Source organism: Alligator sinensis, unplaced genomic scaffold (genome assembly GCF_000455745.1).
Source record: "Alligator sinensis unplaced genomic scaffold, ASM45574v1 scaffold1295_1, whole genome shotgun sequence".
Taxonomy (NCBI): domain Eukaryota; kingdom Metazoa; phylum Chordata; order Crocodylia; family Alligatoridae; genus Alligator; species Alligator sinensis.
In genome coordinates, this window is record NW_005841880.1 from 790,903 (window position 1) to 805,839 (window position 14,937).

The window sequence follows — 14,937 nt, forward strand, 5'->3', positions numbered from 1 at the left end:
GACGGCAGTGATGTCACGGAAGGCGGGGTATGACATCAGAGCGCATTAGCCTATTTTAATGCGCATGAACTAATTTGCACAAGGCGCCTGTACACGTGACATGCTGTCGTTACAGCGATTAATTGGTGGTAATTAGCAGCTTTGGTACTTCAAGCCGGCGCCGATGCTGGCGGGGCTGATGCACCGGGTGCTTTAATCAGAGTGGCTCTAATTAAAGTGCAACCCTCCCCTCCCCCCCCAGCAGGTATATAACCACCCATCGTGGGTTCAGCCATGCTTTCATGCACATTAAAAGAAGCTAGCGCACGTGTAGACGCACCCGCTGTCTTGCAAAGGTATCACGAGGCATTGTTGGTTGTCGCGCCCTGCACAGACAGGACATCGTGGGAGAATGCGTGAAAAATGGCATTCGATGAACAGTGCGACTGTTTGTTCAGCGCCGCGCTGGCCTATATCGCTGTAGTTTCCAGGAAACGTCACCGTTTCATCAGCCGGGAGCGTAGTCGCGCCTGGGGAATTTTTACAGCTAAAGAGCATGGTTTGCGAAAGCCTGTCATCGAGTGGTGTCTCCGTGTCTCTGGCACAGCGGGGACGAGCCTGCGACAGATTTTAATGAGCGGATCCCGCCGCGCCGCCACATGCGTGGCCAGCATCGCGTCACCGCTTCATTGTAACGTGACCCAAACTGGCCATGCGCCGTAATCGTATCACCTTACCATGCTTGTGCGCTGCCATGCAACAAAGCCCCCCGTTACAATGGACCCTCACAATGTCACCGCGCAGTGCCGTCGGCTTTACAACCACGGCGACAATGCATCGATGTCACAACCGCCTTCACCCTGGAACACACTGCGATGTGACACGTTTTATGCGGTGTGCTGCGGAGGAAGGCGGCACGCAGCGTCTTTTCCTCGCCCTGCTGCGTTTTGAAATGGGTCTAGCTAATATGACAGCAGGGTCCCAAAAGCAGCGATCTGCTAGCCAGCAGGGGTATCTAGTCCTCAGGCCAGCAGCTGAATACGCTGCAGTCATTAACATACACTAACCAGGGGCTCATACTGCTACTGTTTATAGCAGCGAAAGGCCACGGCCCATTATGCATCCCTCAGGCCTGCATTGTGAAATCGCTCCCTGGACAGAAAGCCGGGGCTTTTTCAGTTTAACTACATTCTTCGCAAGGTGTATAGTTGAGCGCTGGTGCCACAACACAAAATAAAAACCCGATCCTGCACAATCCTCAAAGGCATCAATCAAAGCCAGTTCGTAAGTGGGTCACAGCAAGGGGGGGAAAAAAAGGGGTTTTCTTCAATTTTCCTTCTCGAGAAGAGGGGATGCAGTGTGAAAGGGGTTTAAAATATCTAGCTACGGCTTCAGAGGCTTGCTCTAGTCTCTTGCTGACCCAGTTGCAAACGTATGCAGAGTTATTTGAGCCAAGAGTCAAAGGCAGCTGGGTATGACGGTAGTCACATCACTCCCAGACCAGAAACTGGCTTGCCTTAACCATAGATTCATAGATGTTAGGGTTGGAAGGGACCTCAATAGATCATCCAGTCCGACCCCATGGTAGCTTGATGGCCCATTTAGGTTCAAGGAGACTTTCAACCTCCTGGAAAAAGACACAGCCATTTGTTGTCTTGACCTTAGGAAAGTCCAACCATTTTGGTGATGGTGGTGGGCTTTCTGACTTCCTAAAGTCTGGTCTCGGCACTCACAACACGCTCTAATTCCAGCAGAGTTCACCTTGGACCGGGCGAGTAGTTTGTAAACCTATATTTAAAGGGGTCAGAGAATGTCATCCCATCCAGCTGCTGGATTGAATGGAAATCTATAAGTGTACTCTGGTATCAAAATGCACACAAAATGGGCAGCCTAGAGTGAAATGGCTTCATCAAGCCTAAAGCCATGCATATCAGGATGCCTAATGCTGTCTACGTGGTTGCTTCTTCGTTGGATCCGGAGGAAGGGAGCCAGGTAGCATCTTTGGTCTCCGTACAGCTGGCAGCTTGTCTACGCAGGACACTCGGGAAAGTTACCCTTAATTAGCTAAAGGTGCAAAGTTAAGTGCAGTAACCACGTGGATGGCCTTATTCAGAAGGAAAGGGGAGTTAAGATATGGCAAACCAAGATGGCTTTACTTCTAAACCAAAGCATAAGTTCACTTTAACTTCGTGGCAGTTAGATGATTCTTCATAATTTGGCTAACGTCTGGCTAGATCAGCCTGACATGCAAAGGACTTTATCGACTTACCATTTGAATACCAAGTATTAAGGTTTCCTCCCTGCCAGTCCCCCGATGGGTTCCCTTTTGGCGTACCGTCATGCCTTTCCCATTTGTTATTGAAATTTGATTGCCAAGCCTTTAAAACAGATCTTCTGGCCACTTGCCCTATATGGTACAGTGCACAGGGAACGTAGCATTGGGCTCAGAATCAGCCCTACTGACTGCAGCACGTCTACCTAAGAGCTATTAGGATGTACTGTTTCTAGTCCAGCATAACAAGCTAGTTCCAATTATTTTTAGATTTTTTGCAAACATAACATGATCCACTTGGGTAACAGGTGACTTCTTTGGAAAAGCTGATGCTTATATACCCTAAGGGACTTTCTTACAAAGCAAAATCAGGCAGCAAATCCTTTCCTTTAGCTTTTCCTAGCTGCTATGTAGAACTCATGTAGTGAAAAAAAATCCATAAGAACCCAGGTGTATTTAGTCCCTTTAGGCCCCCAAATATTTTTTTTTTCATGTGAAAACAGACTCAGACATTTGGAGGAAAAAAGAAACAAAACCAGAAAAAACCCCCAGCACAGCGTTGCTCGTTGCTATCAGATAAGCACCACAATCTGCAAACCTCTCACCCTCCCACTGACAGCTCAGCAGCAAACACGAAGGATTGGTGCATTCCATAATTGATATTTTATTATTTGCCACTATGCTTATAAATACCTTTAACATGGAAAACATTAGCACTAGATTGAATCTGTGAATCGTTTTTAAAACACATTCTGAAAACACACCTACAGATCAAAATTGCACGTTCTATTTAGGTTTACTCCCTGGAGTGTATCTTCTCTATCTTTAAATACAGTTGCTTACAGAATCATTCGTTGTTGACATGACATAAAAGGCATTAACATTTTTTTTTCCTTTTTTGCTTACAGTTTTCCCTTAAGTTTTTTCTATCGCAGCAGTAGCCTTTGTTTTGGGTTTTTTTCTCCCTCTCTCTGGTCTCGCAGGCCTGAGGGCTGATAACTACCGTAACTAAATCCTTCTCTCTCTTCCTACCTTGCTTTTTTCCCCCAAAATAGCCAGTCTGGAAAAATTAAGAATACCCAAAACACTCATTAAAGTAAGCACTAGAGTTATTCAGCCTTTCAAAAACTTGGGCCCTAAATTTTATGGCCTGGATCCTGTAAGGTATGCCAAGCACTGAGGTCCTGATCTTGCAAAACAGTTAAACAGATGCTTAAACAAAGCACACACAGACAGGTGAAGCCCTCACCCCATTGTAATCTATGCAAAAATTGCCACCGACTGTGATGGGGAGTGGATTTCACCCAAAGACCTCTGCAAGGTGAGTGCCGAAAGTGTTCAGCATTGTGTGTGGTCAATTAATACAGTGCATTAAAAACCCCTCTCTCCTCTGTTCCAATACTTCTGTTCCATTGTTCCCTCCTTATATCAACACGATCTACATTAGTCTTTAATTGGGTATTTCCAGAACTCCACATTCTGTTCTGCTATATTACCCCCAAACGGTAATCTTCTTGATCCAAACCAATATCCTTCTCTGCACTTCTCAGAGACCCATTTCCCATATACGACATAAATGTTAATTCAAGGAAAACCTTTTTACTTAGAATGAGTTCTTTCCCCATCAGCAAAACCTGTTTAGACTTAATCTCTCTTTGCTATATCTGTTTGGCTTCACTTCAAAACACTCAACAAGGGGCCCAGAATAACTTTCTAAACCTTTATGCACAGTCTTTCCAGTTTCTACTTGTGCTGTGAAGAACTCTGATCATCTTCCGATTTGTCACCTTTGTTGTCTCTCTTTTTTTTTTTTACAGCTCCATGTCTTGCTTCCCTTCGTCTTCTAGCAAGCTGTCTGCATCTAACAAACTAACACTTTAAGTGAAGGTTAAGCAAAAAGGTAAGGTTTCTTTGCAAGCCCTTAGTTATCAGATACTGAATTGTATATACAGAGTACCAAAATGAGCCTTATTTACACACTGCAGTCTCTTACAGTTGGGGTTTTCTGTTTGGATCCCATTGTTGTACCCTTTGGACCAAATCCTCAACTGGTTTAAGTCAGTGTAGCACTGTTAACTTAAATAGAGCACTACCAGTTCATACCAGCTGAGGCTTTGGCCCACACAGCCAGTGCCTTGACACAATGGTTTGAATGTGATTTTCAACCTACTTTGCACAAATCTGGCCCCTACGCATGGTTACCCAAAAGTGTGTTATGTCATTGCTTACAAAAATGCTAATTGGGGTTTTTTCCAAATAACCTATCTGCTGATTTAAATGATCTTAAACCCCCCCCCAACATTATATTGTACAAAGACATTTTCTGCAGTCGAGAAACAGCAGTACCTTTTACATGTTACAAAGTCTTACCGTGCTCAGTAGAAATATTTGCATTGCTCATTGTTAATACTAACCATGGAAATTGTGGCGTAAAAAGCAAACACAGAATCTCAACTTACTTAGCCAATTGTCTCTGTTGTTAAGAATCACGTTATTTCAGTCTGTCAGCCCAAGAATCTGTTATCCTCAGAGCAGGAGTGAACATTTTAAGAGCAACTGAAACTTTGCTGCACTGGAAGTCCAAATCAAACGGGGCTCTGCTACCCACAGATTATAAAAGAATCGCTGACAAGCACTTCTTATTTGTACAGGACCAAAATTCTAGGTTCAAATGTGCCTACCAACCCTTACCTAAAATGCCAGTGTCCCTCAGCTGGATCATATGGATAATAATTATAATAATAATATGGATTTACCCTCTTTCCTTATGTAACACCCACAACGACTATCTACTTTACATTATAAAACAAGTCACAAAGAGAATGTTATTTCCTTAGTACGGAAGGTGAAAATTATTTTTTTTGGCTGTTTGCTCTTCTTTTATATGCCACATGGGGCAAGATGGCCATAAGTACTATGTCTGGAGACCAACTTACCCACCCGTGGCTTCTTAGTACAAGCACCCCCAACTCCCCCCAACAGTGACCAGTTACATACAACTGTACTGGAAATAGGACGTTAAAACAAAGATGCTTCACATGGCAGACCAAGTGCTTATCAAAGCCCACCTACAACATACTACGTATTATTCAGAGTCCCAGTTTCCAATGGTTTCCCCGGTGCTCCTTCCGTCACCGATTCTTCCTTTCCCCCACCTCGCTACAGGGATGTGTCCAAGAGTCAGGGGGATATTGCTTATTCAAAGGCGGTACTAGGCAGCAGCCTCCTCGACAGTGTTAACTTTCACAGCTCGTGCCATTCAGCGTGACCTTGGAAGCCGCTGGGCAGTTGCTTCGGAAAGTGCCGAGGTTCTCAGCCTTTGCCAAGGGACGCGGCGCAGGGGCAGCTTGCAGGCCGGACACAGAGGGGTTATGAAGACCTTCGGGAAGGCAGGAGTTCTCAGGCCCCTGAGCCAGGCGAGATGCTTTGGTACGTTCTCGACTACGTCCGTTTCTGGAGCTGTCGTGATGCCCGTGGTTACCTAGACGGCTGGAAGCCACTACAGCTTTCATTGCAGCCTTTTAAGACAAACGAGCAAGGAAAATTAATGAAGAGCAGTGAAGTGGGTATGGGCTTTAGTGATTTCCTACTCATCTATAATTTCTGAAACACTCTGGAGCTACAGGAAATGGCTATACAGGCTCTCAAGCCTGCACTGATGAAATCAAAAGCTCTAGACAAAATAATCTTGTTATAGCTGTTATTATTTCCCATAAGGCCAGTGAGATGGGGTGGGGCGAATAGCAAAGCCCACAGATAACTGGGAATTATATGTCACTCCCCCCAGAAGTGATGCAAGCACCTACTCTGGACACCTTTAAGAAAGGATTGGATGCTTATCTTGCTGGGGGTGATCTGGCCCCAACTGACTTCCTGCCCCTGGGGAAGGGGACTGGACCCAATGATCTCGTGATGTCGCTTCCAGCCCGAATGTCTATGAAATCTATGTGCTACATTTCTTGCTTCTAAGGATTTAGGATCTAGTTTGGGTCACAGATAAAGTGTCTTCTTACAAGAAATCAAATAAAAGTAGGCCAGCCCAGAGGGGAGGAGACAGAATCTTTTTTTGTTGAATAGTTTGTTTTAAAATTCATCATCGAGTTTCTTCTAATCGCACGAGAGCATGTCCCTAGCTTCCAACTCTGCACACACTTAACACAACTGTAAGCGTGAAGTCCACAGGTCAGTAATGCTACTCGCCCGTGGGGATCTTTGCTCAGCTCACCTCAAAGCCCATTTGCAGTCCCCATTTGTGCAGTGCATTTAGCAGGGAGGTCAATACAGACTGTGTTCGAGTGATGCACAGCAAGACGCTCTATCATTACCTTCAGTTTCCTTCTGGCATTAAACTCTTGCAGTTTCCTTTGTGTGCTATCCATGTGAGCAAATTTAGCTGCCTTCCCCGTGACCCAGGGGTGTTCCAAGGCTTGCTGTACCGTGAGCCTCTTCTGTGGGTCCAGCACTATCAGTTTCCGAACCTACAGCCAGATTTCAAACAAACACATGCAAGAGGAATCAGCTATGTGATATAATGAAGGTCATCTGCAGTCCTAGCATGGAGGATGCAATTGCAAGGGCTCTGGAGCTTCATGCCTCAAAGCATAAAATGATCACCAGCAGGGGTCAGGAAAAAAGTTTATCCCATACAGAATAGAGCACAAATCAGTGCAGAATATGGGATTACCTTCCTCTATAGCATTCAGCATTGCCGGCTGACAGAGTCCCTGATTCAAACAGCATCCTTATTCAGGAAGGGTGTTTAGGCAAGTGCCTAAGTGCTTTTATGAATCGCAGCCAGAAACATGAAAGAATATCAGAACCATTCGGCTGGCTCGATTTGGCAGACCCCGCGCTCCTGTATTTTTCAAAACAGTATTTTTATTGCCAGGTATGTACATTATCAGTTGATAAGGCATGATGAACATTCATAGTCAATGCTAAATTTGAATGATTTTCATTTATACACCCCTGCTGGAAGCAGCAGGAGTTTGGGCTTGCAAATGCTTCCAATTATTTTATAGGTATTTCATCCAGCTGAATCATTTTTGCTATAAAAACTTCTTTGTTGCTTCTTATCTATGTCCTAGCATGCAAGGATAAAGATGCGCTAAATACATCCTCTCATGTATTTTCTCACGCCTTAAGAGTTGAGGAATGCACTTCAGCATGACTGCTCTGTGAACCTGGACAGTTTGAATGATTGTGACATATTAGTATTAGTTATTATTAATAACAACAGTAACAACCGTAATTCAGAGCAGTTCCCCCAGAGATTTCTAACAACACATCACTATCCTCCTTCTGCACATAGAGAAACCAAGGACATGTCTATACAATGGTGCCCATAAACGTTAGGATGAATTCTTCACCAAAGATTAAGCTGAAGTGAGATCAGGCCCCTCCACTTCTTAGGTGCAAGCCCCCCGAGGCCAGGGTGTGCTGTCATGCAGCAAGTGAAAAGCAGAAGTCATAGGACAGAAAGTCTCTCTCCAGTTACCAGTCACAGTCCAATGCACCGCAACAGGTCTTAAACCTTGGGGACATCCTTATTGCAACAGGAGTGAGACTATATAGAGCTTTAATTTCATTACAGTATTTCAGTGGAGCTATGGCAGCACTGGCACCAGTACAGGCTGCACAATGGGATCCTGATTCATCCTCAACTCCATGCTGTTGCAGCTATGCTGCTGTTGAGTCTTGAATGAATTAGGTGCAGACTGGTTTGACTACCCACACGGCGTGCCCATCTCTGACCACAGTGCAAACATACACTTGGGCTTCATTAGAAAGAGGGTGCCATAAAGCTATACCAGCAAACTGTCCAAAGAGTAGACATCCCTTATAGTATAAAGAACACATCTGTCGGTATAGTTATGCCAGTTCCCAAAGTGAAATGCACTATCATGGCAGGAGCACTTTTTTGATCATATATATAACAGTGTCTACACTGGAGGTCTTCCTGGTATAGGAATGACTAACGGAACACTAAAATAAAATAAAATAAAATAAAATAAAATCACCCCCCTAACAGACTGCTATACTGACAAAGCATCTAGTGTCAACTCGGCTTGTTCTTTAGCAGAAAGCACGACTATATCCTCATGTTCCTTACAACAAAACATATGATTTCTTCCAAAAAACAGCATCTTTCTTACACTACCAATCTTGGAGAACTTACCAAGTCCTTGGCATTGAGGGAAACTTCATCCCACCAAGGGGATACAAATTCAAAGTCACAGTTCAGTATCCTGCTGTACATGTAATGGTCCCCTCTTGGATCAAAAAATGGCTCAAACCCACAAAGCCTGAAAATACAGGATGGGATGGAATTAAGAGAAAGGAATAGGAAGCTCTGGACAGTGCCTAGAAACCTTTTCTGACTCGGGGAAGTTAGCATGCAGTTAACACGTGGTGAAGACTGCTCTATGTGAGTACTCTGCAATGTGCGTCTACACAGGGCGTTAGAGAGGTAAAGTCTCACTTTAGCTTCCTGTGCACCGTCTTCCCTGTGCAGACAAACACAAAGATCTATAAAACTTTAGCAGTCTAGTAAAATGGTGGAAGCCCTAGAGCCTGGGGCAATGACAACTGCAGTGGACAAAACACTGAAGAACATACCCTAGGGAACAGGCTTGCATTGGCTATAGCAAACAGACTCGGTTACTTTACTTTTCTTACAAATTTCCACTAGTCCTGATCCACTTCAGCATAGAGCACAAGGAGAGGAGCCTGTCAGATCAATTGGAAAGCTGCTGCCTTGTTACAGTTGGCGTGAGCCCTGTGGAAGGCAAAGCAGCAAACTGGTGCAAATACCAGACCCGTTTGCAGATGCAGGTCAGTACTCTCCACGTACGGAGGGTGGTAAGAAAAGGAAGCAGGGATGAGTGGGTAGGTGGCTGTCAGCATTACTCACAGTATGTATGTGATGACACCCACGGACCACATATCCACCTCAGGGCCATAGGGACAACCGTGGAGGATCTCAGGGGCTGAAAGCATAAATCACAGTTAAACACACACACACACACACGTGACGGGCATCTGCCAACACCCTACGGTCATCACTACCACCTCAAACTGCTTTGCAGGCTTTAGTGTATTGATCGCCCCCAACACCTCTGTGAGGTTGGCCAATGCCATTAGGTTGGCCAATGCCAACCTCTGTAAGGTTGGCCAATACCATTATCCCCATTTAAGGGACAAAGGAATTTAAGGGACAGAGGAATGTAAGGGCTCAGCCATCTCAAAGCAATGACAGGGTTTCAGACTTTCAGAACTAACTTCCATTTCTAGCCACATCCTCTAAAGAGGTGGCATGAAGTCATTTAGGACCAGAAATTCACTTGTCAAAGAGCTTTCACTTTATGGACACAAATATAACTCTTTTCAATGAGTGAAATGTGTGTCAATGAGGTGCACAATTTGTTGTCTGGATGCAAGATCCCCTTGCAGCATTCAGGACGCAAGAAGAAAGCACCGGACTAAAGAATGTAAGAGCCAAACGCGAAACAGGACAAATCTATTATACCCAAAAGCAGAACCACAAAATTCTTCCAGGCTGCCTCATCTTCCAGCTTTGCATTGCAAAGGGAGACACCTGTGAATTGTGAACCACTTACTGTGGCTTAGGAGCCTCTGGCTGAGCTCACCTGAATCCCATCAATTTTAGTAGCAATGGCAGGCTTGGAGAATCTGAGCCTTAGTATCAAACAGAAATGTAATTAAAAAGAAATGATGGCATCTTCTAAACGAGCAGCCCACATTGTACCTTGCACAAGTTATGAATAATGTTGAGTGCCTCGCTTGCAGGAGGTCGGGGATTTGGTCCTTTCTGAAAATTGGGCCCCTTTAAAGGGGTCTCAGGATAGATACCCAGAAAGTGGAGCACCTCCATCACTAATTACTCGTGCAGATTTGGGCCCGAGAGGTTTTGTTGATCAATGGTGCCATTTTCTCTCCCACCCTGGGTGAGTCAGACTGGGCAATAGGATGGTTCCCTGTCACGCACAGCAGCAGCTCTTTGACTGTCTACCTGTCACCGCGCTCCACATGCCATCTCAGGGGACGTACGACTGACACGAGACACACCTTCCTCCAGCGCCTGCTAAGCAGATTACCGCAGTCCCTTCATTCCCGTGCACTTACCACAATACCCCGGAGTGCCACAAACAGTTTTCATGGCATCTTGCTCATCCACTATCTTGGACAACCCAAAATCACCTTTAAGAAGACAGACAGGCAGGAGAGGTATCATTAGGCTGACAAGCGCTGACAGCTTTCGGCAGTGAGAGCTCTTGGCCAGTGGCAGACCCTGCTCAAACCAGGGGACGCTTCATGGTTCAACCTTCTTTCAGGCTCAACTGAAGGAGCAATAAGTCCCTGCGGGCAGTGAAGTGGCTACAGGCAATGGATGCTACTCTGTGGGCGCATCTACATGAGATGCCTAATGCGCAGTAGCCTAGTAACACTGCACCGTAGCATGCGAGGCAAAACCTGTGCTAATATGCTACTGTACAGTAGTATTAGTCTACTGCACAGTAAGCATCAATAAAAAAACCCATGTGTTGGTGCTACTGTGCACTGCAGTAACTGTAGTTACTGTGCATTTAGTTAGTACTTTGTTAAGCATTAAGTACTAAACTAAATGCACAGTAACTACTGCGCATTAGTGAATGTGTAGATGCACCCAGTGTGCGTGGGTGTGGGGTTGGGGGCAAGGGGAGGGAGAAGGCAAAGATGAGGGGTGGGCCTGAATCTGAAGGAAAGCAGAACCCACCTCCTGGGGCCAAGCCCCTGCTGGAGGGGCAAACTGGGGACTTTTGAAGCAAAGGGACAAATCCTCGCTCCCTCCTCCCTCCGCACACAGCAGCAGACGGCCTAACGCTGATGGCAGCTTTGCCAACGTACCGATTTTGAGCGGGGCGTTGGGGGACAGGTCAGCGTACAGCAGGTTCTCCGGCTTCAGGTCACGGTGGACGACTCCGTTTTCATGCAAGTACTGGAGACAGAGAAAAGACCGAAAAGTGGTTGGGGGAAGCCAGCTCAGGTCCAGGCAAAAATCACGACACACTCATGTGCATTCCCAAGGCTTCATTTTTATTACACCAAACCGAGACTGCAAAGAAAGAGGGCTTCCCGTGCCAAAGGCCTTTTCTCATTGCTAGGGTTCTGGCAATGGGAAAGGGACTTCCATGGCGACAAAACCCAGACCGCTCATCTCTGCTCAGGCTTAGGCAGAGTTCACTGCTCTTCTCCAGACCAGCACAGATGAAAGGGAGAAGACTGCGTCATGCTCTGCTGTGCCCGAGTGCTCCCAGTCAACAGGAACATGCCAGTCACCTGGTGTTACTCCATATGCAACAGGCACAAAATATACGGTGGACAAGACACGTGTGATAAAGGACTGGGAAGAAGGGATTTGGAGGGCAGAGGATGGTGCTTGCAAGAAGGTGAAAAGGAGAGAGGAGGAAACAAAGGGAGCGAGGAAGGAGTGTGTGTAGGTGTGTGCACACTGACTGCCAATGAGACAGTGCACCCATGCTGGAAGTCAGGAGAGCTGGACCGCGCATCGTCCCTGTGCGCCGCTCTTCCTCTGCCTTATTCGGAGACTGCGAGCTCCTCCAGGCAGAGATGGTTCCCTCTGGGCAGCACCAGCCCTGCTGCTCCCTTAGTAAAAATACCAGCTGCATCTCATGGGAGAGCTCACAAATACACGGCTCGAAGCAATCAGGGTTGGAGCCGGGTACAGAGAACCATTCCCTTTGTGCCGTCACAGACTGCTGCTCCCGCGGGCATGGTGTGGTACCCGCATCTCACGCACCCTGCACCTGCGTATCCCCTTTCTTTCTCTAAGCCTGGCCTGGTGGCTGGGAACACGGCATCCCTTGCAGCGTGCCGCACTGGCTCGGCAAGCCAGGCACTGCTACAAACGCCATTTATTTCTGGTGAACACCGTGCCTGATGGACACCTTTGCCCCCAGCACTTCACCGCCCACTCTTGAGCCTGCATGGAGTGACGCGCCACGTCCACGGGGCAGACGAAGGAAATTTTCTGCCAGGAGTTTCCATTTTTAAACCCTCTGTTGCCATAGAAACTCCTTCATTTCATCTGACCTTTCACGTAGAGACACAGTGACCTTCCGAATACAAGCCCCGGCTCTTTTCTCTCTCTCTTTTATCTTCTCCCTCGCTGCAGATCGTAAGAGGCAGCTCCTCCAAACAATAGGCGTTGGGGCCCTCCGTGAGCAGCAGTGATTTTTCAATTGCACACAAATGCTTCTGCTGCCTGGCAGATCTCACGGCTGCAGGCTGACAACCCTCGCCGGGACCAGCCACGGCCATGACAAGCTGCCCCTAAAGCCAAAATCCTGACTCTGGGCTTCATGAACTGCCAGCTGCCGGGAGGGTGTGAAGCCGTCCGGGGCCTCCCCTACGAAGGGAGGCTGATGGAGTTCCCCTAGCTCCAGCCAGCACCGTGGGACTTAGGCAAGCCAGCACCGCGGCAGCTTGTTCTGCTTCCTACACGGTGCTGGGGTCACGCGACCACTTCACCGGGGCAGGGCTGTCGTGGCCCCGCCAGCACGGTTGACAGTGGTCTCTGGTCTGAGCTCAGGCATTCACAGCTCATCAAGAGCACACACCAACTACTGAAACTTCCTGAGCCTGACGAAGGGTTTTTGAACCCGAAAGCTTGCTTAATAACTATTCTCCAACTATTTGGGCTGGTCTAATAAAAGATATCAGATTCACCCAAGGAACCTTGTCAGCTCATCAAATGGCACCTTTGGACCTGACTGTCGGAGAGAGCTTTTCTTTCTCCGATGCTGATCCACTGGCCTCAGCTGCAGGTGGGCTGAATTCAGGGTTTCCTCAAGACCTGAATTGCGTCCTCCAGAGCTTAAAAAATCAAAAAATCAAGGGGTCTTGCATCTTGTGCCTCCAGCTGGACTGTCACATTAGCACCGATTAACATCCAGGATGCAGCTCAGCCTCTCTGTTCATGCAACCCCAGGACTGGTGCACTTAGCTGAGGGTTTTCTTTATTTCTAACAAAGGCCATCGCCTTTATCCCTGCAATGTCTCCTCTCGCACCTGCCATCTCTTTTCCAGCCTTTTATCACCCTGAATATGGGACTCGCCTGGGTCTGCATCTCCATGCAGCATCCTAGATCTCTTTTGCAAAGCACATTTTGGACCATACCGCTTTTGCCATCAGGTAGGGTCACACTAAAGAGACCCCGTGACAGTGACACTTTGGCCCCGAGCGTATCTATTTTCATCCCGCCTCTGGCTCGCTGCTCTCCAATTTAGTATCCTGCCTCTGGCAGGGGCCAGTAGCTGCAGGGGAGCCTTGCCCTAGATGCATTCAGCCTGCGACGTGGTAATTAATATGGAGGAGGGACCGGGGTGCAGCAGCTGTCACCGAGCGAGCTCTGACCTGGCCTGCCTCTTGCAGCCCCAGCACAATTGCCAGCGAAATTTTGACTCCGGCGCGTGCCTGGCTGCTGATGGCTGAAGACAACGTATGCAACAGAGAGAACACAGCTTTATTTTTAGACGCCAGGTTCGGCGCTAAGTGCCAGCCGAGCACAGCAAAGCAGAAAGATCTCGCTTTGACATGCAAGCAGAGCACGAGCAAGAGCAAAGTCACTGAGGCAGAATAAGCAAAGGGGCAGCGATGCTTCTGCGCTGGCAGGGAGGCTGCGCTCAGAGCACCTGGCATTTTCCTCGCTACGGTGTGGAGGGATCAGGATTGACAGCTTCAAGATTGGGGCTCTTTCTTTTCCCCCTTTTCTCCCTTTTCCACATACACCATGTGCCCCAGCCTCCCTTGTAATTGGGCGGTGGATCTGGGGAGCTGCTGCTGCGCTTTTAATTTCACAGGCTGCTGATCTCCGAGATGGGAGACGGGTGACCTTAACAGGTGGGGAAAGGGCCTCCAGTTAATAAAACAAAAGCCCAAACGCAGCCTTTTTTTTTTTCTCAGGTGCGCTCGGGCGCACGTCACCCTTTCATCTCCAGCCCCGCTGGGGATCTGGCACCAAATCTGAAGCCTGTGTTTCTATTACAGTGGCGCCTAATTGAGATCCTTGTGCTATGCACTGTCCATACGGGGAAAGTCTTTGCTTCCCAAGAACTCAGTCGAACTAGACAAGACAAAGAGGAAGGAGGAAGAAGTACTGCCATTTCCATACAGCCAAGGAGAGAATGGAGGTCACCCAGGGATGTCTGCAGAGTTAGGTGCTGAACCCCAATCTGCTGAGCTCGATTACTACACCTTAATAGCCAGCACATCCTTCCGTGCCAAAACAATGTCTGTGACCCATTACCACTCTGCCACCTTGCTCACCTCTTTGCAGTTTATCAGGCGAATGGGAAGAATAAGCGAGACCATAAAGAGCATGAGAAGAACTGCTATCGTGCTTTGCATTGCTCAGCACCGCAGCTCCGAACCCTTTACATGCGTCTGTGAAGCCACGTGCAGATCCGTAACAGCAATACCCCTGCGCACACCAGGGCCCCTGCCACGTGTTACATATATCGCACAATTAACCAGACAATTGCACAATAAATGTAAACCGGCCACACGTGCAGAATTATCACGGTGCCATAAAAATGCCTATCCAGCTATAAAAAGAGCCAAGCAGCTACCGAGTTAGTGCTTGACAATGTGTAACAACTTTATA

At 47.4% G+C, this 14,937-nt stretch overlaps 1 protein-coding gene across 2 annotated transcripts in view; it reads right to left on the bottom strand.

Annotated features, from left to right (window-relative positions):
* Positions 1 to 2,900: 2,900 nt before the first annotated feature.
* LOC102377785 (calcium/calmodulin-dependent protein kinase type IV-like) overlaps positions 2,901 to 14,937 on the bottom strand; it is a 31,432-nt gene continuing 19,395 nt past the window's right edge. For both annotated transcript variants that reach the window (XM_014527991.2, XM_025196410.1), the window contains exons 7-12: positions 11,159 to 11,249; positions 10,397 to 10,471; positions 9,165 to 9,240; positions 8,430 to 8,556; positions 6,577 to 6,729; positions 2,901 to 5,769 (exon numbers count right to left, since the gene is read on the bottom strand). In XM_014527991.2, coding sequence (XP_014383477.1) covers positions 5,488 to 5,769; positions 6,577 to 6,729; positions 8,430 to 8,556; positions 9,165 to 9,240; positions 10,397 to 10,471; positions 11,159 to 11,249 — 804 coding nt within the window. In that variant the 3' untranslated portion in view covers positions 2,901 to 5,487. The remainder of the gene's footprint in view (positions 5,770 to 6,576; positions 6,730 to 8,429; positions 8,557 to 9,164; positions 9,241 to 10,396; positions 10,472 to 11,158; positions 11,250 to 14,937) is intronic.